This window comes from Pagrus major, chromosome 13, assembly GCF_040436345.1.
Source record: "Pagrus major chromosome 13, Pma_NU_1.0".
Taxonomy (NCBI): Eukaryota; Metazoa; Chordata; class Actinopteri; order Spariformes; family Sparidae; genus Pagrus; species Pagrus major.
In genome coordinates this window covers 4,838,270-4,864,599 of record NC_133227.1, presented here as the reverse complement: position 1 = coordinate 4,864,599, position 26,330 = coordinate 4,838,270, and the positions used below count along the sequence as shown (strand labels likewise).

General features: G+C 42.9%; 2 protein-coding genes across 2 annotated transcripts; both read right to left on the bottom strand.

The window, feature by feature from the left end:
- Positions 1-219: 219 nt before the first annotated feature.
- Positions 220-7,366, bottom strand: atp1b2b (ATPase Na+/K+ transporting subunit beta 2b). Its single transcript, XM_073479849.1, has 8 exons — positions 7,276-7,366; positions 2,544-2,672; positions 2,345-2,452; positions 1,938-2,143; positions 1,660-1,719; positions 1,377-1,403; positions 1,052-1,147; positions 220-390 (listed from the first exon to the last, which is right to left on the bottom strand). Exons 1-8 carry the CDS (start codon positions 7,364-7,366, stop codon positions 220-222), a joined length of 888 nt encoding a protein of 295 aa, XP_073335950.1.
- A 4,003-nt stretch (positions 7,367-11,369) lies between these two features.
- On the bottom strand, positions 11,370-25,126 carry LOC141007744 (neuronal tyrosine-phosphorylated phosphoinositide-3-kinase adapter 1). The gene is made up of 7 exons (XM_073480140.1): positions 24,939-25,126; positions 15,872-16,236; positions 14,542-15,792; positions 13,840-14,361; positions 13,515-13,748; positions 12,375-12,481; positions 11,370-11,801 (listed from the first exon to the last, which is right to left on the bottom strand). Exons 1-7 carry the CDS (start codon positions 25,124-25,126, stop codon positions 11,370-11,372), a joined length of 3,099 nt encoding a protein of 1,032 aa, XP_073336241.1.
- Positions 25,127-26,330: the final 1,204 nt, after the last annotated feature.

Sequence of the window (26,330 nt, the reverse complement as noted above, 5' to 3'; positions counted from 1 at the left end):
ACAGAAAAGAATTTGTCCCAAAGCTCACAGACAGAAATAATGACAGGATTACCACCCTTTTGTTCTCGCCTCGTCTCGTCACACGGCTAGACTAACGTTTTCCCCAAAAATCCGGGGGTTGTAAACAAATCGTACAAAGGGTGTGAATACTGAGATTTGTTTCTGTGTATGTGCAATGTTGCGGAGAATGGAGTTTTCAGGAGAGGGAAGAGGGTCAACCTAGTTAGGGTTAGTGTTGATCCTCAGCTTGAAAGACACTCGTCCGGCAAACTTGTCCCTCTCGCTTCCGATGGGAATGTTGTTGGCGTTGATCTTGCACTCGATGTTGACATCCTGATTGGTAGTTATGTTAAGGAACTTGACGGCAACCAATGGCTGAGAGTAGTTCACCTGCGAGAACAGACCCAGGGACATCTTTAAACACAGGAGCCAATGCATTCTGTCTAATGCATATTTAATAAACTGCAGATGCATTACACAAACTGCTATACATAAACTGCTGTTATTAACAGCCATGTTTACCAAATTATCTCATATATTTGGATTTAAAGGAGACCTATTATTCATCTTTTTTCCTTTCTTTCAGTGTTTTATATAGATTATTGTGCATGTAAAAGATCTTGAAAATTAAAAAGTCTACTGAAGCTCCTCTCTCCCACAGAAAACACTGCTCCTGAAACACCTCGTCAGTAGTCCCGCCTCTAATTCCGTGACTTTGTGACATCACACTACATCAACATGTCACACATTTGTATAATTTTTGCCAAGCTGCTAGTTCGGCACCTAAGAACAAATTTAGGGAAACTGCTCTGTTGTTGTTAGCAGTGCTGGCTCAGGTGTGTGTGAGCTGACCAATCAGACTAGACTGGGTATTCGAGAGACGGGCCTTAAAGAGATAGGAGTGTTTCAGACAGAGGGGGAATACAGTGCTGCAGTAAACTGATGTGTTTTTTGAGCATTACAACATATAAACCTATTCTAGAAGTAACCCAAAATTAAATTATGAACCTGAAAATGAGCATAACATGTCTCCTTTAAGACATAGTCTTACCTGAGCTTTCTTGCCATAGTACGGGTAGTACATGAGGTTGAAAGTGCCATTTGGAGGGAAAAACATCAATTCTCCAATTTTGTCAGTATCTTCTCTCTGAGGGGGTGAGACAGCTTCGTCAGAGATCACTTCATATATGTAGAAGAGGATTAATCTCTTTTCTCTAAATCTCATGCCTACACTCTACCCCAGCAGCCTAAGCAAAACACCTCATCTTACACACACACATATATATATATATACACACAACTACAATCTACACTACGACTTTGCATGTTTAAACATAATCTAAAGCCTAAAAAGACAGACCCTGACCCGTTCTTACCCATTCATCTTTGCCAACTCTGTATCTCTGAGAGTGGACACATTAATGGAACACAATGGGGGGGAAAAAAAGGAGACGAGTAACAAAGACAAGTGGTGTAAATGACATGCGGCATGCGATACAGATATGAGAAGTTGAAAGAATATAAGCACAGACATGAAATGGGAATGGAGGTGAGTGATAGGTGGCATATTGCAGATGAGAGTGAGGGACAATAGCTATGAATGGGCTGAAATACAAATTGTTGCGTTAAGCCTTTCATTGTGAAAGAAAAGGGGATTACCTTTGCACCACAGGTGACAAACGGAGCTTGTCCATTCGTTCCTGGCAGCATCCCAATCACCTGGGGAGATAGAAATTCACTCTTACTTCAGCCACGCTTATGCAAGAGGGATTGGAAATCATGTTTAAAATGGTAGGAAATCAATGATAACTGATATAATCTTGATACTTTATTTCCTCGACTGGGATAATATTTTCCTCATTCCCAACCAGTTTCATTTTCTCAGTCACTCCATGTCTCCTAGCAACAGCATCCCTTTCCCTTTCCCTCTTTCATACCCGATTCAGCTTGATGATGATGCACGGCTTGCCCTCCTGGTATCCATAGTAACGGTCATTGATGCCAGAGCAATCCTCCAGAAAGGTGCGGTTGAACTGACAGGAGCGCTTTGGGTTGTTCTTGACGTCGCCGCTGTCCTCCTGCAGGAAGTGCTTGTCTGGGGTGCACTCGTCATTTTTCTGGGCCTGTACGCTGTTGTTGTAGGCTGCAGGGAGAGAGGGTGAGACCGGGTTGGGGTTTAGTTTGTATCTAAGGGCTTATGACTCAACTGAAACCCCAGGCAATTTGCTACCCACTGACTTAAAGGAATTATCTCTTATTAGGTAAAAAAAAAAACAATTCAGTCTGGATGGTTGGATAATCCACAGCAGTAAGCTTTTTTTGAGTACGAGAGAGTCAGACTTACGTGCCAGGAACTTGTCCAGGGCCTGAGCGTACATGTCCCAGCTCTCAGTGTTGTGGATGTTGTAGACAATCTCAAAGGTCTCATCTGCTTTGGGTCTAATCACCATGCCTGTGAGTGACAGAGGGACAGCAGAGGTCAAGACACTGAGGCACAGGCCGTGAGCTGTCGTCAAAGCACTTTGTGTCATTAGTTACTGCACCTGGTGTAGAGAGCCGGTCCTGCCAGGTTGGTTTGTGGTCATCCAAGGTCTGCAGCATGACATACATGGTGAGGGTAAACAAGCCAGCCAGGAAGATGTAGAAAACTAAATAGAAGAGAAGAATAAGACCTGCAGACAGAAAGAGAAAGAAGAATTGTATGAACTGTATGCAAACTCAGTGAGAAATTGAGCACTGTCACAGAATTATTAGATTAAATTATTCAGTTTAAAGGTGCAACATGTAAGAATTCCGGTTGAAAACATTCAAAACTTTAGTAAAATCATCAACCGAATGTGAAGAATAACAGTTTTGACGTTATGACGTCTGTGCATTGTGTTGCAAAGCATGTTTAGCATGCTGATCAGAATATACGACATGTTTTTGAAGTAATATCTGACTACACCAATGTGGCTAGTTGGTAGCTAGTTACAGCTACACTAACTATTGTCCATGCTAATGGTTTGATTTTTATAAATGTTACTTTGGATGAAATACAATTACGAAACTATGATGAACTCCCTCAAATATTAACATACTATGGGTTTGTAATCTGTATTTATATCTGTAGCGTAGAAATAATTCAATTAAATTCAGTTCAACTCCATATCTCTGGCTTTTTTAGTAACTAGCATAATTATCTAAGATCAAAATGTCAATGTATTGCAACAACATATTTTGGAAATTGAACCTTTCTTTGTTGTTATTTCCACATCCTAATGCCAAAGACGCACTATGAAGCAACACCCCTTCCCTTATGATGAGATGTGATCAGCATGGATATAAGGAAATTACACCAGTAATATGAATTTGTGGAGACTTACTCAGCTCTGTTAGTGTCTAAACATAATGTAATATTGCCTGTGTTAACAGGTTACTTGCTTGAAAGAGTCATGAGCCACGTACCGCCCAGCCTCTACTGTTTCATAGCGTATTGTAGGAAAACAAAACAACACACGCGACATTTTGGCCCATTTATTTCTTTGCGATGATTGCTGTATCCTGCGACTTTCTGATTTATGCATGAAGGCTGCATTAGACTAATAGCTGCAACTTTAAGTAAGTGCAGCCCATTTCATAATTACCGTAATGCGCAAACACATTTTGAATCATGAACAATCATGCATTTGAATTGATAATGGCTCGGTTTTAATAAAATGCTGCGGCTGTGTTGTGTTGTGTCTGTGTGGACACTTTCCGACCAAACATTTCCGACCAGGAGGCCAGTTAATCCTCATTAAACTAGGACTGCAACATCTGCCTCTTTTTTCTCACTCACACATGAACGTCCTTTAGATGCTTAAAATACGATAAATTATGATCTAAAATGGGGTTATTTTTATCACTTCATAGCCAAAACAGGAACTGTATGCTTGCTTTCCCACATTCTCGTACTCATGACTCAGACGGGACCATGGTCAGTCCCCAGGCATGAAAGCGTTTGAATTAGACCAGGATTGAATGGCCCGTCTCTGACCATTTTGAGTATAGAGGGGGGAGGAACGATGACAGAGAGGGATATAGGAGGAGGAAGAACAAGAACCCCCTGGAGACTGGGCCACAGGGTCAGGAGATTACAGGCCATCATAGACGAGGACTATTCCTAACAGTGTAACAAGACCATAGTGATAATGTAGCCACATCTACTTATTAGTTTGTTGTGATTATTTCTAATATATTGATATTAATATTTTGACATCACAACTCTCCATCGCCTGATTGCTTGTTCTGTCCAATCAAAAGTCCAAACTCAAAAGATAGAACATTTCTAAAATATGAATCACAAAACCGGGAAACATTGGCATTTGAGAAGCTGGAACTTTCGCGCAATTAACAGCAACAAATAACCTTCAATGAAAGAGTATCAGTCAACCCAACTACACAATGATGTGCTGTTTCCTGCTCGGAAATATCAAATCGTTTTGAAGCAGCTGTTTGTTCTCAGCCATTCCCGTCTACATAGAGAGCAGGAAAAACATAAATAGCATTTTCAGTGACACATCCCTCATTTCAAGCATCAACACCTGAGGCCAGCACTGGGTAGCAACTGAGTGCCCTGACCCTGTGCCTCTGCTGGATGGCCCCCAGCGTGGAGCTCCTTCGCCCTGTCAGCGCTGCATCTGCCTCCCCACACGGCCAGGCTTACAGGAATCCATAACAAAATGTCAAGGGGAAGCTGCTCCAGAGGGGGTAATTAGAAAGGGGCATCTCGATGATTTAGAGCTTTTCTGTGTGCGTGCATTATTTTTTCCTCATCCAACTGTTCCTAGAATTATTGTAATCCAAGGTGAATTGAATGAATGGTTGAGTGAGATGGCAGAGAGCATCCCGTCTGTCGCATGGAAAAGACCCAAGCTGAGTCATTAAATATATACAGAGTCAGCTCTCCGGGCCCCGGACCAAGCCGGAGGCACTACAGCAAGGGAGGCATCAGAGATGAGATGCGACAAAACAAAATGTTTAAGTGTTTTTCTCTGTCATCCAGAGGGGGTGTTGCGTTAACCGCAAATATGACACCACCCAGGGGAGACTGGATGATCACACGTGCATGCAGGGTCGAGCGTGCAGGCGGGCAGGGTGGCTTCCCCCCTGGCAAAGAGGGTGTTAGGTTTACAGTCTGCCCTCTCTGGCCGCGCTGATGATGGACAGTGGAGCATCTCTCTTTCACCCTGGTTTTGTTTGCAGACGGTGGCTGAAAGCGAAGAACAAAAGGCCGGTGCGGGCTGGTCCGGCATCCTGTTCTAGCTTCAGAAATAATGGCAGGAGGTGTCTCTTTTCTTTCAGAATTAATTAGGAGGACATGCCGCTCAATTGCTTTGTAAATTGGTGATCAAACAGACCTCTAGAAAATGAAATGCTCTGGAGGAAGAATTAATAGCTGCGGGCTGTGGTTCTTTTAATCCAACCATTTATTATCTTGTATATGGTCTGAACTCTTACAGCGAAACCAGCATCACGGTGTTGTTGAGGCCCTTTGAGGCTCTATTCTGTAAGAGCCCTTTGTTGTTTTTTGGAAGTGGGAGGTGCAGAACACTTAATTAGCCCTATTTTAAATAGAGGTAGTTGTTTGACCATGTTTGCCTGGTGTCAGCTGGTGGCAATGTAACATCAAAATTGCAGGACTGCTCTACTTTATCAAGGCTATTTCAATATCATTACAGCTCTTTACACAAAGCAGACGTGTTCTGTGTTTCATCCTCAAAGGAGCCTTTGATCTGATGCTCTGAACGTACATTATACTGCGTAATTATAAGTGTGAACAACAAATTTGCTTTTTAAAGAGACTGGACCCCCGACTGGGCTGTTTTCTCAGTGCATGTAGAGATAAGTAGATATAGAAAATGGATGCATGGGCTTTAGGTAGAGCCACACACTCAGACAACTGGAAGCTAATGCATAGAGTGTGTGTGTCATTCGGAGAATGAGAAAGTGCGAAGGTGAAATGCCAAGTTTAGCAGACCTACATGTAGTGACAAACTACAAAAATAGCCTAATTAACAAGCCTTAGAGAGCACAGCTTAAAAAGGCCACCAGACCTTAAAGCACCTGGGACGCACTGAGCTGGATTAAGTCGTACACTGCGGGCGGATTCCAGCAAAGGAAGCTACAGTCAATGATTCCCAGCTCTGCATTAATAGTAATGGCCATTCATGAAGGATAATCACAAGAAAAGCACTGCAAGAAGAATCAATTTCAACATTATTCCAACCAGACACACTGTTCCCACTGAGAGAGGAGAGGAGAGGAGAAAAGATAAAAAATAATCAAAGTTCCTGAAAGTGATTCTACTTCCTGAATTGATACCTTCCCCAACAGCCAATGAAGTCATTAGATTAGGATTAAAGCCCTCAGTGATTTACACTCACTGGGAGGGGCCGGGTTGGAGGTGATACAAATAGCATTTGGCTCCCGGCTTTACCCAGATTAAAGCGCTCCAATGTCATTAGAACAGAGCCATATGCGCCCTATCATTTCATGAATCTTTGAAATAGTTGCAGGCTGGTTATCTGGCAGAAAACAGTTATGGTACGTTACAGAGAGGCTGGGATTGGATCTTCCTTCAAAATCTCCTGGGGGGTGGGGGGAAATGCCTGAAAATGAATGACATCATGTAGAACCTCATTAAATAAAGCTGCAGGCGGACAAACCTATTTCTGCTTAACTTCAGCAGCCCTTCAGCCCTGCCTGCAAAAAAAAGTCTCCTCTGCAGCAGAATTCATGTTCCAGCTAACTACAGCACCGCACAGACAGGAGGCTGATGATATGCACTTTGAGTGGACACTGTCTCAGCACTGCTGCAGTAATCTGCCTAATTCAGATGTAAAATAAGACCATATGCCTCCACCCTTATGTTGAGCGCACTGCGCAAGGAAAGCTGTGCCATAAATTAATAAATAAATAAAGATAGAAGGCAGGAGGAGGATTTTTTTTTTTCATTTTCTTTTTTTTTTTTCATTTTCTTCCCAGGCCGGTTTCTACAGTACAGGAGCGCTGCCGCATTCAGGTTCCAGGTAATAGAGATGACATCTCATCACCTGAACACTGACGGGAAAGATCTCAATCAACGTACATTCACATCACATATCACACACACACACACACACACACACACACACACACACTCATCCCTCTCTTGGAGCACCTTTCGTGCAGACTATGACAGAGACCTGTTACAGAGCCCAGGGACCGGGGGTTTGCTGCATTGCTGTAGCTGGACACTACTACAGTACTCACCCCAGCTGCTCGCCGTCCTGCCCAGAAACTCCCTCGTCCTCGGGTTCCATATATATTCCTTCCATTCGCCTTTTTCTCCATCCTTTGCCATTTTGTCATACAAGGTGGGACCCCGACGCCTCTGATAAAGCAAACACGCACCGGAGACTGAAACAATTAGCCAGACAGCAGAGAGAGAGAGAGAGAGAGAGAGAGAGAGAGAGAGAGGGAGGGAGAGAGAGAGAGAGAGAGAGGGAGAGAGAGAGCTACTGTACCTTCGTGGATATGTGAAGAAGAAGAAGAAGAAGATAGGCAATTCAACACTCAGATGAATATATAAAGTTTAAAACACCACTGCAGCCTGTCTGATAACTGCAGAGCGGACAGTAACAGTAAGAGGCAGCGACCCTACACTCAGCTCGGACCTAGTAAAGTGCCCTCCCCCCAAGCTCTTGTCTGCATGCCGCAGAGTTTTGATGAGTGGTGCAGAAATCTAGTGATACTGCGGTAAAGCACTCCCTCCGCCTCTCTCTGCATGCACCCCCCCTCCCTCCTCCACCACCACATCCTCATCCATCCAACATCCCCCCCTGGCAGAGATGCTCCCTCCTCCTCCTCCTCCTCCTCCTTCTCCTCCAATCATCTGCGCCGCATCCTCCCTCGCGACGCGTGAGAGACAGCCCTCGTGGCGAATCGCGTGCTGGCTGAGGGCATCGTTTTATTGGCTCTCAGGCACCGGATCGTCACCAAGACAAACCAATTAATATCCCTCTGATGTTCCTAGAGGACTCTCTCAAGTGTCAGTGATGGATAGTTGTCCCCGTTGTTGCGTTCAATGATCCGTCTGTAAAATCTACATCGTATTCAGAGTATAAGCGCACAGGGGCGTCATTATTTTTGTGTCATGTTTTGTGATTTGATTATATATTTTCTTTCTTTCAGCCACATTAAATGAGTGTGACACTTTCACCTCAGTATGTTGTATTTTCAAGTGATTTTGTTTTACTCATAATTGGGAAATTGTGAGACAAATACTGTATGTGCATAATCTAGCCAATATTACAGTTCAGCATTGGTTGAATATTTGAAGCTACAGATAACAAAACATTCAGCTAAAGATGGCTTATGGTGGTTGCTGTTAGGATCCCATTTGTTCATCATTCATCCGAGCTTTTTCCCCCGAATAATAACTAACCCTAACCCTGACGATGATTTCTGGATAAAGTAACCCTAACCCTGACCTTACCAACCACACACCTAACCCTAACCAATTCATACATCTCTATTTTACTGATCTAACCTGTACAGTCTAAACATCTCATATTTGAAACCTATCACCATTACAACCACATGATAATAACATATACCCTCTCCCACCACACCTATACTTACCTTAACCAGTCGACCTGTGCCTAAAACCTAACCAAAGCACCCCCACCCCATTTGATCTTGTCTTTGTCTTCACATCTTTTTACTCTGCTCTTCTGCCTTTTTTGTAGGCTATCTACATGAGGATGACTAAACAGATTACCTGTGCCTTTGCACCCTCAGGTGTTGGGCAATACGTCCCCTTACCTAACCCTGACTATGAATGCTGGATAAAGTAACCCTAACCCAACCCTAACTACGAATGTTGGATAAAGTATGATGGACAATCTGAGTCTTTATGCAGGTTGAAGCAGTGACTGTATTATCCTGCATGAAGCCACACCAGCTGCAGCAGCAGCAGCAGCAGTGTGGAGTGAAGCTATCGCCCTCACATGGACACTGAGGGTGCTGCAACACCTGCTGCAGAAGTGCAGAGGGAACATGATGTCCACTTCCCCACCACCTCCTCTGTAAAACCACAGGAGGCATGAAAAGATGCAACAGCTCTGTTTGTTGTGTAAAGTTCATTATATAAAATTTATTTTTAATGACAATATCAATGCAAATATAGCACTACAGTGATTTCCAAGGTACACCGTATCTTACCATATCAATATAGTATGGCACTCATATAATGGCCACTGTTTCAGAAGACACACAAAACCAACAGCTTCTGTAAACTAGTTTGGAAATGATACCTAGGGTTCCACATCAGTCTGTGAAAGGAATAAGGTGATGACTCGGTATCTGAAATTAAAACTGGGCACGATAGTCAGTATCATTGGAACATTTTTCAGTGTAAGGAATCTCTGCATGCATTGCACTTGCCCATTTCCTTCACCCTGATCTGTGTTTGTTTGAAAATGGACTCAGTGAGCTCGAAAAAACTTCATCCCCCAAACACGAGCAGGTGGAGCTTAAAAAACAAAAACAAAAAAAAGGCCAAGCAGTGACTCTCAAACATTTAAGATAAGTCTTCTTTTCACTGAGTGTACTGTACTGTACAGCTTGGTGCTAACTATCATAAAAACAACAACAACCAAGAGACATTCAAGTGCCTTATAATACTATTACAGAAGGGCTCACTCTTCAAGGTACAAACTTCATTTCACGTGGCTTTCAGAAAGAAAACAAATATGTAACAATAACCACTATATTAATAATGTTTGTCATGTAGTTGAATGAACAACACCAGTAGTTCAGGATAGCAGCAAAGTATTCAAAATGTCAAGACGACGAGCTGTTGAAATCTGTACATGAAATCAAAATGAATGTAGAAAACAAAAGAAAGGCATAAATAAAACGATTAACACAGCTTAAAGGGAGTCTTGCATAAATTTAAATAAACAACTGTTGGACTGTGCCTTTCTTTAGAGGGCTTACCATTTATTAGTAGAACTATAAGTAATGCATGGACTGGCTGCAGCAGATAAAGTACTTAATTCTTTTAGAAAAAACAAGTGAACAAAGTTATGTTTTATACAGTATATGCTACATAATATGTATTGATTACAAGTATGAAAATGGAAATAATTGCTACATTTTCAATACAGTTGTACATATCTATTTACAGTACATTAGGGTTTAATTTCTCCTAAGCATATACCATGTTTTTGTGCAGATTGTTCCAGCATTCTGTTTGAGGTGATCAATACTCACAGTCTTATCAGTTGCACCATATTGTACAGTCTGTGTTGATGGGTGTCAGTGCTTGTTTTTCTGTGTGGTGGAACAATCACTAATGTGCAACTGTGGATAAGCATGAGTGATGAAGTCTTTTTGTACCATTGATCTGTATCTATATTTGGCTGGATCTGTCACACCACCTTTACTAATGACACCCCCTCCCCCCGCCCCGAAGCGATATATTCATCTTTTTGTACAACCACGTGTTATCATAGTGAAGATCTGCTGTATGTAAAAGTCGGACATGATCATCTCTACACATATTCTTTTACAATACTGTATGTCTATCGTGACATGCAGAGAATGACACAGTAAATATGACTTATTCAAGTCTTAGATATGTATGTTAGGCTAGTTGACACAAGTTTTAATTATGTTGCTCCGCCATTTGGGAGCATATTGCTATAAAACTGCAGAAACTTTGAGAAAGTAAATAGATTTACATTACAAATATGCAAACAGATACAGTAGGTAGCTTTAACTCCTCAGTGATGATTATTTGCATCCACAATGACAATCTATTGATACCAAGACATCTCATATGCATTCACGATTTCAAGAAACACTTCGATAACTTATCAATGAGCCTCGCCTTCAGAGTAGTTTCTACGCGTTGGACAACTGTGTGTTGGAGAAAATACATGGTTCTGTTTTTATGTCTCAAGTAGTCAGGAGGAAATTTGGCAACACCAATCTCAGAAAACATCCCACCCATTATTATTGTCTTCGTTTTGTGGCAATAATACTGGTGTTTTTGTGGCAAAAGATCATTGGCAATTAGAACACATCAAAAAGGACGTAGTACAGAGCAAGTACAAATCACCCAGGTGAGAGATTAATTTAGTCTGATTGTAACATTCCCTCTTCTTCACTTCTTTTTTTGTTTTTCCCAAACAAGTTCAGTCCTCAATAACCTTCTTTACTGTTCTCAAATCAGTTTATCACACAAGTAGAGCACATTTCACTCTACTGAACCTTCTTATTTATTGTCCAACCATCTCCAGCTCCCCTGTGTGTTCATTCTCTCTTCAGTGCGGTACTTGCTAGCCTGTCTTTCCACCTCAGATAGCCGTGTCCCACACCACGGCCTGCGGCCTTTGGCAGGGTGGCGTGCCAGTCTTACGAGGCTCAGGTGTCCGTCTCCAGCTAGGGAGGATGGGCATGCTGTCCTGCTTGCACAGGCTTTTGTCAGGGCGCCTGTGGGCCTTGATCTCTTTGCACAGGCAGCGTTTACGCTCAATGACTTCCAGCAGCTTGCCGTCTCTCTGGGTCTGCGTTGCGGACGGGGTGGTGCCCCCGCTGACAGGAGGCTGTCCCTGTGCCAGCTGGGCAAGCTGCTGGAACTGCAACTGCAGGTGGTGCTGTTGCTGGAGCTGCTGCAGCTGCTGCTTTAGCTGTAGCTGCTGCTGGTGGAGCTGAAGCTGCTGCTGCTGCCGGGACACGCTGGGACTGCTGGGACTGCAGGGCGCTTGAGACTGGGCCAGACCATGCAGCTGAACAAAGTGGAAAAAGGGAAGTCAGTGAATTTATGCAGTGTTTATGATACAATTTAAATAACCTGCACGATCACTGCAGTGCTCAGCAGAGACAGCACATGTTGAATAAAACTGTAGTTCTTGTGGACAGCCACCAGGATGCAGCGCTGCTTCATGTATTACAGGTTGAGGGAGGGTCAACCAGCCGCATGAAGACAGTCTCTGCAGCACACTCAAACTGCGTCAGCACTTGCTATGCAGCCAGAATCTGGGCAAAATGTGCTGCTAGAAGACTGCAGCTCATCACTCCAAAACACAGAACAGCATGTTCCCTCATCCACTATTCTGTCTCATTTCCTGATTACATATTAGCCTACGTCATACACCTTTGTGGCTCTTATTCTTTTGAGGCAGGCCAGAACCTTATTCTGCTCAGTGGGCATATCTAGCAGCTATAAATAGACGTGCTGGAGCACTGTCTCTAGCAGAAGGGGAAGTAATAATGAGAACAATATTAATGTTCACTCCCAAATCATCCATGAATGAAGTTAATAGAGTCTATAGTTATGAGGCTGAGTGTTAGTTATTCACCTGATTCAGGGCTTCTCGTGCTGGTAGGCTGCTCTGTCTCTGGACATCTCCTCCACCCACCTGTCTCACTCCAGCAGCAGAGGAGGAGCGGCCCAGCCGCCCCACTTCTGGAAGGAAACAAACATTACACTGTGTGCCTGCTAATGAGAGCAGAACTTTTCATTTTAACACACAGAGTAACACTCATGTGAGTCGAGAAGAGCTTTTGTACATTATGTGCTCATTATATTTTAACCTACAAGATAATTATGAAATAAGCTTATTCTTATGAACAGTGGATGTTGAAGAAACACATTTTATCAATAATAAGGTATACTTAGAGATCTGGTCTTTGTCTGTTTGTCTGTCAGCTAGATATCTTATATCTTGTAACCAGATTTAAATAAAATTTACTGACTGGAACACGTAATATAATTTAGGTAGCAATCCCAATCTGTAGCTTCCACTATGCAACAATTACTTTATCCAGACTTAACCAGAGTAAGATCTTCATTCGATTTTCTAAAGAAGTATTTGCACAGTTAAAAAATAAGTTTAACACTGAAGTGACTGAAGTGAGTGAAATTAAGTCTAACTGTTTAGCATTGGTGGGGCTTGCACTCCTAATATCATGTTATAAACTGCACCCTGTCTGTATATGTACTTAGCTTAACTAAATTCAATTATAAAGTGTTATACAACCAGGTTGGTCACGATGTTCATTGTAAACATCACAAAATGGGACCAGGGCTTATGTGCACCTTCTGTTACTGGCTCTGCTTCAAGGAAAGTATTGCACATTCTCAAGGTAAGCTGTGTCTCTGTGTTTCTGGGGAAAGGCCCTGAGCGTCCATGCAAAGAGACTGACAAAGAGACAAAGAGCTTCGAGGCTAGTTTCAGTAGAAAGGATGTAATGGAGGTCGTCTCTGCTGGTTTGATTTTTCACCAGAGCTGAATAGGAACTTTAATGCAGGTAACTATCTTTTCACTAACTTGGGTTTACAGTCACATATGAAGTCAAACAAGGGCAAAATAAAAAAGTAAGCTCTCCATATTTAAGATACAACAGCAGAGCCAGCAGAAGGATCCCCGTGTGAATGCAATGCTATGGTTCCTTTCTAAATAGGATGCTGTGGTTATGAACACTAAGTGTTTGCCTACCTCCATTGCGACAGGCAGGGAAGGTCTGGCAGGGAAGAGGCAGACCAACTCTGGGCAGGGCTCTGAAACCCGGGCTATCCACACCGGCCAACGACTCACTATGCGCCCTGCTGCTGGCACTGCTGAAGTGGACTGGGATGCCTGAGTGGCCTCCTCGTGACCCCATGCCGAGGTCCTCCTTATCCATCCTTAACAGAGCGTCAGCACTGCCATTCCACGCACGCCCTTCGTCCTCTGAGACAGGAGAAGGAACAGAATGAATATTTTAAAGCATATTTTACTTAAAAGAGTTTGCACTTTGTATTCAAAATGACCTCTGACTTACTCTCTGTCTCTCTGCTCCCATGACTGAAGGACAATTTCCTCTGCATAGGCCAGTAAGATCCCTCATCTGCAGCTAAGCTGGCACTGCTATCCCAGGGCATGAAGCCAACTTTGGACTGGAGGGACGCAGCAGACCCTCCATTACTCTTGGATGCCCCTTCTACGCCGGTGAGACTCGAGGGCTGTTGCAGAGATGGCGTATGAGAGCTTCCTCTCAGGCTCTCGTAAGCTGGCGGTCTCCGGAAACCACCGGAGGGGTAGGTCCACAGCAAGGGGCTGTCCGAGGAGGGAGGTTTATATGCCGGCAGGCCGTGTGGAGTGTGAGAGCGGAGATGGGGACGAGAATGAGGACGCTGGGACGAGGATAATGGCGTGGGGGTTGAGCTGGTGCTGCTTTGAGATGTGGAGGGAAGGTGATCCAACTGTAAGGAGTACGGCCCTCCATCCCTGTCCCTATCTCTTTCTCTGTCTCGGTCCCTATCTCTTTCTCTGTCTCGGTCCCGATCTCTTTCCCTGTCTCGATCTCTTTCCCTGTCCCGATCTCTTTCCCTGTCCCTGTCCCTGTCTCTTTCTCTGTCCCTGTCCCTGTCCTTATCCCTATGTCTGTCACTGTCCCGGTCCCTGTCCCTGTCCCTGTCTCTATCTCTATCTCTATCTCTGTCCTTGTCCTTCTCTTTGTCTCTCTCCCTGTCCCTGTCTCTACCTCTATCCCTATCCCTTTCTCTATCTCGGTCCCTGTCCTTATCCCTGTCTTTGTCTCTGTCTCTGTCTCTGTCTCTGTCCCTGTCCCTATCCTTATCCCTCTCTCCTTTATCAGACTTCAAGAGGAAGCTCACAGACTTCCCTTCCTTTCCTGTACCCGAGGTTTGCGTCTGGACCGTGGAAGTCTGAGAGCTGCTCTTGTTCGGAACAGGCGAGTCTCCTCTCTCTGGCTTACGATAGTGGTGGTAGTGCGAGGGGCGGTGGTGAGGGTGGTGGTGGTGATGGGAGAAAGGGGAGGTGGATTTGGAGGAGGGGGGCAGAGGCGTGGAGTGGCTCCTGGCTCTCAGTCCAGGAGCAGGACATAACTGTGAATCTCTGCTGTGTTTGTCCTGCTGGGATGCACTTCCTCCTGATGACTCCTTGGAGCCAGACAGGGACGTAGGAACATTAGAAGAAGTCGAGGAGGAGGTGCTGGCTTGAGTTGTCACGCTGGATGTTTGAGTTCCCATTTTAGCAGAAGATCCCTTGTTTTGCACTCCTACCCCACTGGAGGCTGCTGCCGGCTGAGGGAAGGCCAGCAGCGGGGGTCGATGCTGGAGAAGATTGGGGAAAGGGGCTGGGATCTTTGTGTTGGACTCTGACTCGGATTTACTCCCCTGCAGCAGGTAGGGAGTAGGAGCTCGTGGAGTGTGTGGACTGGCGGAGAGGACCTGGGGGACAGGGGTGGAGGATGCGGAAGAAGGCAGAGGAGACGAATGGGAAATCGACACAGTAGCTTTGGGTTTGGAGTAGGAAGGCGAGGAAGAGGAGGGGCGTGGCAGAGAGGAGGAGGTGCTAGAGGAAGAAGGGGTGACGTGAAAGTGTTTAGAGTTTCTCAGTTTCTCGTGTTTTGGGGGGAGGTGTCTCTGGGACTCTCTGTCCTCTTGCAGTGGGTATTTCATCTCCTCATAGATGGCCTCACTCTGGTCTGAGTCAGAGTCAGGCGTGGTGGCCACAGGAGTGACAGGGTGGGGGGTGGCTGTCTGGCTGTCTCTGGTGAACACTTGGCCCACCATCTCTATATAGACCGGCTCGTCCTCCCCATCTCCTGTCTGGATCTGAGAGTCTGCTGCCTGGAAAGGCAAGGATGCGGCAGAGGGAGGCACACGTGGAGGAAGAGGGTCAAAGGAAAGCTGGGTACTGGGGCTTCTCTTGGGCTTTAAAGGAGGCACCTTCTTTGATCCGATCTCTCCAGAGTCAGACTTCTTCATGGCTGTCGAAGAGAACAAATGCAGTTCAAGAAAAAGATCATTTTAATCTGTAGATTATGCAACTGAGAACAAATTTCTTACCATTTTTCTTCTCTGAGTGTTTAGACTGTGAGTGACTGGACTGAGGAGGCGGCGTGTCGGGAAGTCCTCTGCTGTCGGCGGATGAGGAGCTGAGGCGTGTGCTGGGGTGACGTTTGGGTTTGGCCGGCGGGCAGCGACCACCATGTTGGGACTGGGTGTCAGAGTAATCTCCATTCTCCAGACTCGTATCTCCGGCGCCGACAGCGTGGCAGGACTGTGAGCGTGGCGCCATGGCGGAGGCACAGGAGTGAGGGGACAGGTCCTGGGAGGCCGGCATGGTCATGAAACCCATTCGGAAGTGCCGGCGGAAAGAAGCCAAATCTCTGACTTTGCCAACAGTGGCTGAGGGGTCGTTTTGGGTGGAGCTGCAGTTCAGGAACAGGGTTGGGAAGGAAAATAATGAAGCATGACGGAATCATAGTTAAGCGCAAAACATTCATGTACTAGCCTTTATAGTGACCTCCCTCTTCCCTCACTCTCTCTTTGCTCTTCAAACATGGCCTGTGCAATAAAGAAATGCCTGCAGGGTTTTTTCACTGCAAAAGTGAAAGCCCTGGAGGCTCCTCCATCGTTCGCATTCGCATATCTTTCCATCTGAATTCCTCCACATCTGCTTCCACCTCAAACACATTCAATTAGGAAATCAATTCCCCTGTCAGAAACACTCTGTGTGTACTCTGTGCTGCTGGAATTCCCTTATTCTTTATATCTTTATATCCTCAACCCACATCTGTAGTCTGCTCTCATGATCGCCAGAAGCCTTTAATCCGTTACCATGGGAACAGTTGTGATTTTCATGTATTTGATAGTTTTTTCTTTGAAAATCATCAATGATATGAGCTCCCACAACAATAAATAAAACTGTCAAAGAGAAAAAATAACAAAGTGTTACAAACTGAAACCGCACAGTAGTTGGAATTTCATCTGTTATATTCTCATTGGGCATGTTAAATGTACTTTATACATGTTATTCTGTTTACGCTATTGGATCCAGATCCTTATTATTATCTCTAATGATACTAGCATGCACAGAACTCTATGGTCCTGTTTGCAGTTTACAAAAATTAAAATAAGTTATATGAAAATATGAAAAATTAATGTTGGAAGGCATCGTATTTATACATCCCAGACCCTCAAATTTGGTGAAATAATTATTTTAAAATGATGAACAGGAAATTAGAATAAACTCAGACAACACATGTGAGGCATCAGTGTCAGCTTTCCAAGCTGTTGACATAAAACTGTGAGGGCCCTGCTGAGTTCACCAAAGCCTTACAAAATTGCTTCTGATAACCCTCTGCTTGCTCCTCTGCTTCAGAGATATGTGCTGCAATGGTGTGATGCCCTCTCCAGGGGTGTTATGTTGCTTCACCCCACAGCAACACAAGACAAGCTCCTGGCCTTTAAGCTAACTTCGATTGAATAGGGTTGACTTACTTTCCCTGTACGACAGACTTTTCATCAACAAGGCTACTATGAAGTTACTATACTGTAAACTATCACATCTGTGTTGGAAAAAGCCATTAAAAGGATTAAAAAGATATGAGGATTCACTGCAGCGATAAGGTAAGTATCCACATTTCATCAGGGTGATTCCTATTCCACGTTTGTGTTGATCATATCTCAGCCACAGGGACTCAGGGAGCACATCTGGATATCCACATCTGTGTCTACACATTTGAGGCTGCAAGAAATTGTGTTTCTGAGTGTGTAATTAAATAACTCAAACGCACGATTATTCGGTGTGTAAAAGATTCATCATGGCGACATATGACTACGGGTCATGCAGCGCTCTCTTTTAGATCAGTTGCGGCCCCCGTGAGGCAGTGAAGCACAGAAGGAGACAATTGGAGCTTACAATTTGCAGTCAACATGGCAGGCAGCAGAAGCAGAGCAGAGGCCGCTCAACACTGGGAACACAGAGGCTCCTATTGGCTCCCTTGTCAAATCACTGTGTGCGAGGCAGCGGATGTGTGCGGCTGTATATGTGTTTTTATGCGTGTGGTATAGCAACAGAACATGCTTGCATCTGCACAAGTATGTGCCCTTGAATGTCTGTGGAGATGCGCTTGTGACTCCTCACAATCGACATAGTTACTACAGGGCCAAATTTAGCCCAGAACAGAGGCTCAGCAGCTCCTTGAAGTGCTCTGTTTGTTTTTTTCTCATTTCTTATAGGGCAGAAGAAGCTCTAGACATCTGAAAGCCAAGACCAAAGACTCTGAGAGTATCTGGACTCTTAGCCTTTATTCGCTTCTCTTTCTTGCTACTCTACATTCTATGCCTAGTTTATAGCAATGGGCACTAAAAGCAGTAGTTTGACATTTTGGGAAATACGCTTCTCTTCCTGAAGGTAAGACTGAAAACGGGGAAACTGTTAGCCTGACTCCATTGTGCTGGACGCTCGTAAATTGCATAAAGAGGCACAGTGGACCCTGTAGATCCTGTGGACACGTACCACCATTCACCCGCTCACCTGTTTATTCCCCTCATCAGCCCTGTCGGTACATATACCAGCCCCCTTTCCCCAATCAGTTGACAGATTGTTGCTTTGTGTCATTGCTTTCCAGCCTCTGAAACCAAATTGTCTTGCCTGTCTGGGCTGTTTCCTTGCCTCTTTCCTGCCATCCTGTGGATTCAGTGCTTCTTCTGTTTGGACTTTTCATCAGGTGTATGTTCCTTCACCTCTCTAATAAACCGAGTTGTTGTTAAACTGTGGTCCTCTGCATTTGGGTCGACTATCCATCTGCCTGACAACTCCTCAAATTCTGCATTTTCCCTAGTGTTTCATGGTTCTTGTGCACTGCTTGAATAATAATTTGAAGAAGCTGAGCCTTGATAATTCATGACAACATAAAAAGCTCTTGTTAATTACTTGTAAGATCTGATTCCTGTGCAAATATCCATCTTCACATGATCTGATGTGCTGTTTTATTCATGAATAGAGCCTAATCAGTAACAATTAATCAACCAGAGTTAATCAATGAGAAATAGTTCAAGGAAGTTTCCTCTCCTCCTCTTGTGCAAAGTTCAAGTCTGGAACTTACTTATCTGCATACAGAGACACACATACACTCGAGAACAAAAACAATCTTTGTGCTGTAATAAAATCTTGTCTTTAATATCTTCAGAATCACAAGACTGGCAGCAGATGAAGGTTCCATATTCATTGAAACGAGCACTAGAAACAAGCAGGGAGGATTGCACATCATTGCTGCTGCCAATCAAACCATGTGAGGTCACCCGCTGCTCCTCTGTAGCCTTCTGAACAACACCTTTGGTATATTTATCTTTGGACAGACTCTTGAATACCACCTCTGCCTCAGAGTGCCAGATATTCTCAAGAGCTTGTAAGACTGTGGTGATAAAGGTTTTGCTGCAAAAATCCAGTTTAGATAATTCTGCCCCTAGCAGCTACCGTCCTATTTCTAATTTACCTTTGTGGGGCAAAGTTTAAGAGTAGGTTATGTTTAAACAGTGAAAAAATATTATCTTTGGGAACATGCATTCTGGTTTAAGGGCAAATAAGAGCAGTTAAGTCATCTCTTGTTAAAGTCTGAGATGGGTTAAGGTTGAGCAGCTGACGTTGGGTGCGCAGCTGCCCTCATTCTGTTGGACCTTACTGACAAATTTGACACAAGACATGACACTTTAATTGATTGCCTTAAGTTATGGGTTGGCTCTAGCATGGTTTTAAATGGATCTGGGAGAGTCAGGAAGAAAATTACATAAAAAAATCAAACCGCCTGGTGGTTTGACTCAAAGCAAGAAAGCACTATTGATTTTTCTAACAGTATTATTGTAGTACTGTTCACCAGCATGTGAGTCACATGTTGTAGGTGCCCTTTAAGCAACCAACATACATGACTACATCTCCACAATGAATACTCGTCTTTGTCTGCCTGAAATTCAAGTTTAGATTTTACCTCAATTTGGGGTTTTTTATTTATATGACAAAGACTGTTCTTCTCTATTCATACCATAACTGAATGAACTTTACAGTAGAATGGGTTTTGGCAGTGCTCTGAATAATGATGAAATACCTCTCATCTGTGGGTTTGATGGACGCTTAAAAGGGACAAAACAGGAATGTGAATCTTGGATTGACTCCCCGTTTATCTAAATATATAGCAGGCAATTCAGCAGTGACTCAGGGTATCAGGTCAATGATTACAATTGCATAAAGTTTAGACTTGATCTGAATTTGGACAAATTTGATGGAACAAATGTTACTTCTTTGTTTTAAATCCCAAGCTTGTTTTAGAACAGCAACATTGTTTATATATTAACAGCATGCAACGACATGACTAATGATCACACTCAGACAGTGCTATCCAATCAGATCAATTAAACAATGTATCCATATCCTGGAAAAATACAGATCATGACTGACTTTTCATTTTTGGGTGAACTCATCCTTGTTCCTCTAGCTGTTAGCCTCCTTGCCAGTGGGTTCTCATCACCGAAAAGTGTGCTGATGACACTGTATGTTGGATATATCATTATGGATTTACTGTACAGAGACCCCCAATAGACACCCGACTGCCAGGCTGGATTATTCAGCTTCTCAAAGAGCTACGATTATAGTGAATAGCTCATTGGAAAGCTCTGGCTTTTAGCCTCCTTGCTAGCTGGGTCTAATCGCCGACAAGAGGACAGATGACACTGTATATTGGATTTATTATTATGGATTCACTGTACAAAGACCCTCAAAAGACACCTGAATTCCTGGCTGGATGATTCAACTGCTGTAAGAGTCGCATCAGAGGTCTCGCTGGAACAGCGCAACTGTCAGCTTCAGGGAGCAAAAATAAAGCAAAGGAGCTATGGCTTATGGTTCAAAAGTTATAAAATCATTCCTAAATGATGCCGAGTTTGGTTGTAGACAACAACGCCGGTCTCATAGCGTTAACTGTGACTTAAGCGCAAAGCCATGTATAAGTACTATAAGACCTTAAGTTTGAAATCGAAATTATCTTATTTCTGAAGTCTAGACTTCACATAAGTGATCTTCCTGCTGGCTATGTAGGGTTACTGCAGTTTGGGATGCATGTGGCATTATTTGTCAACCCACCATTTAATCCACCAAATAATATATGTTTCCTGGCAACGATCTACCCTAGCTGTGATCTTGTCTTCCAAAAAGTAGAGTTTCTCTTTTCCTCCATGCCTATTCTTGGCCAAATCCTCATTTTTGCTTGCAATATAGGGGAAATCATAAGGCAGGTTTCCATCAATTAAAGTTCATTTGAGATGTATTTATTTTCTTTTATGAATTCAATGTAAGCACGCTTCTGGAAACTATCTTAAGACACAGTTTACGCATTTCCATATCTGCATTGTTCTTTCCTTTCAAATACCAATACAAAACTCAGACACAGTGTCCTTCCCAGCAAATACGTCTCATCACTTCACCGCTGTAAAGCCAACATGACCTCTTTTTAAACCCCGAACAGACTGCAAGTTGTTTCTCCAAACCTCCCTGCTTGGCTTTGGACTTGATTAGCTATGGAGGACCAAGACAGACTAAATAATTGTCATAAAACAATTTGTAAACATTGATAAATTACATTCTTCTAAAAAAAATAGGGCAGCAAATTGCAAGTATTTTGACAGATTTTATGATTGTGATATAATTCATGTTAAGTGGGAATTTTTGTATTTTTACCGAAAAAAACTATTAAAATCATAATGATGAGACATTTGTTGGGTCTGTACCAAACAAACATCTGGACATCAAGATTTGACCATCTCTGCAGCACCACAGTACTTCATTATACAGTCATTGTGTTTTTATCACATATTTTACCTTTATGAAAAAATACAGCTTCTTGCAATTTGGATATTGCACTTGGCCATATTGCATTTTGATAATATTTTGATTCATTGTGCAGCCCTTTAAAAAAAGAAAATATTTACAGCAAGAATGTTGCCATAAGAAGACCTTTAAGTCAATGATACCAGAGTTGAAATGTAAATAAAGAAACTGGTGAATGCAAACTGAAGAATGAATCCTCTTTTAATTATGTTTACATGTGGATTCCAACATTTATTTACCTTTAATTAGCTGTACGATCTTTTTTCAAAATTAATTGATTGACTTTGATTTGTATTCTTAATCCTTTTCCAATTTCCATACTTGTAATGATTTCTTTCATTTGTCTTTTATTAACCCTCTTTTTGAAATTGTCAATCTGAATATCAGTTACTGAACTGCTTTCAACGGCTTTAATTTGCAGGTCTTTTTCAGTCCTCCATATATCTTTATATACACTGGAGGTGCCAGGCTCCACCCATGGCAGCCCATTCACTCCGGTCTCATAATTCTCTGTAAGAAATAATAAAAACCTCAGCTGGCAGCAGGGTTTTCTGCCACCAGTCATCACTACTGGGAATAGTCTGTCTGCCTGTGTTAGCGCCACAAAAAACAGTCTCTATTTTTAAAAACTCATATTGAAACTCACCTATTTACCATTCTGTATCTCCACAGCCGTCTCTGCTTTTTAAATGTGATTTCTCTCCTGAGGGCCTCGAGATCTCAAACTGTCTACCGGTGCCCTTCATACCTCTTCCTCTGTCCCTCCACCCTGCCTCACTCCCAGCAGCTCTGCTGTCGCTGTCGGTCCTGCCTCGAAGTCTGTTTGGTTTCCATCCCCTTCATCCCTGTGCGGTTTCCTCCCTGACCCTGCCCTGTTCGTAATCATCACTGGTCATGTCCTGCTTCTCACCTCTGCTGCTCTGACTCTGCTTTCATCGCTCATCATGTCCCGCTGTCCCACTTGCTGCCCTACACCTCCACTGGCTTGAAGCTGCCATGACGTTGATCTCTGCTGCCAACACGAGTGCCTCCAATTACTGCTGTGAGTCAGAAAGCAGCGGACGGTGCTTCTAAACAAACTGAATTGTTGTCTTTGATGTTCTCCTTCTCCTCTGCGGCACAAATAGGCCTGTACACAGTGTGGAGTTTGGTGAATTATAGGTGACTCACTTTTTGAACAGTACATCTCTCCACTGTCCCTGAAACACTCGCTCAGATACACAAAATCACGGGCTTGCACACACTTCACATCAAAAAACTGTCACCAAACTGTGATGATTTATTGCTGCTGACACCTGTTTTATAGAGTGACTGAATTACCTCTATAATGAATAGTTTTTTTAATGCTTGAGTTTCTTTCCGTATGTCAGTTTAAATAAATTAGATTTCAATCTAAAATCACATTAAATGTTTATCCAAGACTTAATTGCTATTATCCTTATTATCATTATTAATATTATTGACCAGCACTTAGTCTGCGTTGTGATTTATTATGATTACTTTTCCCCTCTGCTGGAAGACGTCCAAAGAGAGAAGCTGGAGCTGATGCATCAGCAGCTAACTGTGGTGTAATGGTGGAGAAATTAGAGCCCTGAACACACACTGCACCCTGTTTAACAACATCTCTTCAATCCTACTGAAACAGCGCTGGCAGGGTGTGGTGGAGGAAGTATTCAGATTCTTTTACTTATGTAAAATTACTTATGTAAAAGTACCAACACATCTGTCTCCATTATATGCAAAAGTCCTAACCAAGGGTTGGTTAATTGTTGTCGGGTAGTTTAGTCCAGTGGTTCCCAACCTGTGGGTCAGTCCCCCTCCAAAGGGTCACATGATAAATAAGATGGGTTGTGAGATGATTAATGGGATAGGACAAAACTAAGTTATGAAATATAAGTTTATAATCATTTTTAAAAATTGTATCTAATTATAGCTTTTTTTGGAATATTGGATAATTCTACGCATTTGGGCATCAACTAGTCATTTAAATGAAACTCTCTAAAAAGTTTACAGGATAATTAATTATTTGGTGGAACATCTGAAACATGACAAAGAGCCCCAACTAACTTTTTTCATAGATGTCACAAGTAAAAAAGGTTGGGAAACACTGGTTTAATTCTCAATATAGTAATAGTAGTATAAAGCCTTTTGTGGCTCCAGAGGAAACTGCATGTGATCTTATAATTTGCCTCCAGTGACATCACTCAGTGGGTAGGCTGCATTGTGGGTAATGTAGGCAACAGTTTTTAAAAAGAAGAATGTGTGGAATAAAAAGGTGATATCTCTGGAAATACTGTATCAATTGTCATCATTTGTTTAATTGTCCATAACCGGTCCAACAGTTAAAGGAGTCAAAAGCCAAACCTGGCACCCCCATTACCCACAATGCAATTTAACCACTGAGTGGTTGATGGCTATTTATCAGATTACATGCAGCTTCCTCTGGAGTCACAAAAGGCTTTATACTAATTTTCTGGATGAGAAGAACTCCCCAAGACCTGTAAACACACTTTAATGTGAAAATTGGCGGAGTTACCCTTTAAGTGGCATAAATTGGAAACACTAAAGTAAAGTAAAAATACATAAAAAATGTATGTAAGTATAGTACTTGAGTAAATGTATTTGCTTCCCACCATTGATGACAGGCTGAGCTTTGGACCTGCACTTCCTGTTGTTACTAAATATTCCATAAAGAGGTTTCTTAATCCACTTCCTTTTGATAGAAAAGTTTGTATGTGCTTGAAATAAACTTTTTGGCAACCTACACACCGCCTCTGTCTTCACTGATACAACCAAACTTCCATTTTTGAATTCTTCTCACTTCACAGGACAACTGGATTTTCAAGTGTTAAAGGAGCAGCTGACCCACATTCCTCCTCCTGTTCTGTACTGTATTCAGAACAAACTGCCTCACTGAAGCTTAAAGGTAAGACCCTCCGATGAAAATACACAATGCAAGACAAAATAATCACACGTGTACTCAGATAAATTTTTCTTCAGTTTTGCCCTCTGACATTTTGCCTTACATTATAGTAGTTTATCTCATCTACAGAACATATTAAGTTCATTATGAAGCCCTTCTATGCAAATTTGCCCAAGGCGCGAACCCTTCTGGCTTCATGAACTGTGCTTGGAATTAAGATTTTGAAATTAAACTCATTCACGCTGGCTAAGAGGTTTATATCCCCGGTGAACTGAACCCTAATGTAATCCTATACATGCAGAGCTCCTGTGAGCTGATCCTCTCACCTCTTTTTACTGCCCTCTTGGTCCCTCTGCCTCCAGTCCAAACGGCTCTTACGATACAGCAGGTTCATGTCGCTGCGGGGTCGCTCCTCCTCGCAGCCTATCACAGCGCAGTGTAGCCGCTTGCTTCGCCTCTCTATGTCACGCAGGAAATGCTCGACTGCCACATCCTGGGCAGAGCCAGAGCTCATGGTATAGAAGAAGACTCGGGAGAACGGGACGTATGTCACAGGCAGCCTCCTCCAACTCACCTAAACAAGAAGAAACAAGGGCAACGTTTGAGCTCATTAATCTTTAAAAAATGTGTTCAACAGCTTCCCAGCCTACTTGCAGCTGACGAGATTGACAGTGATTACTTTGTGATGTGGAGACACACTATGAAACCCAAATAATCAAACCCAAATTACTGGCAGAACTTTAGGGGAGTCATTGCTTATCATGCCTGCTGTGTCAGAGCAAACAATCCTGCCCATTACTCCAACTGGCAGCCTTCAAAGCACAGACACAGTGATGCATGATGATGGAGCTTGCAGTTTTGTTTACCCCAACCTCTAGCGTATCACATGAAAACTATTTATATTTTCATTATCCAGTTATGAATATTTGAGTAAGCATGGTAACTCAGCTGCAGAGCGTCTCTGGCTGCAGGCCCCGGGATGGCCTAGCTAAGCCTGTCTGCTAGCCAGACAGTAATGTGGTTTGTCATATGTAGCGCATGCACAGCTTCCTACTCACGCTCACCCCATGAGAAGTCAGGCTTGTTGTGGGGCAGATATCGGAGGGCCCAACTGTGTTTCCACATTGGAGAATGTGAGTGTGCAACGCAATTGGCTAAGAAAAGCGCAGCTGTCAGCTGATGCACGTTTCCAGTGTTTTTATAGAAACAGATTGAATGTTTTTTATTGGTGGACACTGGAGCATTATCATTGGTGCTTTTGGCAACTGTTTGTTTTGAGTTGAGCAGCATTGTTGGTGACCAAAGCTGAATCGGTGGCTTCATATGAGATGCATTAAGCTCCATAGTTTCATATATTGTGTTGGAGGAAGTAATCAGATCTGTTACTTAAGTAAAAGTACAGATACAATGCTGCATTGAAAATGTCAATCACTCAAATAAAAAGCAGCAATTGGCAGATAATTTTCTGTCAGTCGAATAATTGATTAATCGACTGAATATTTCTTGTATAAAATGTTTAGTAGTTTATGAAAACATCATATTTTATAATCTCATCATATGTTTTGTGTGTACTTGTGCAGTACAGTAAGTAAACTAAAATAAAATTTGTACTCTGTATTTAAATAGTCTTCTGTCTCACAAAAGCAGAAACCCCGAAGTAAAATGAAATATATTACAAAACTAATCATGCTCTGTACTTGATACATTTTAAAACCACA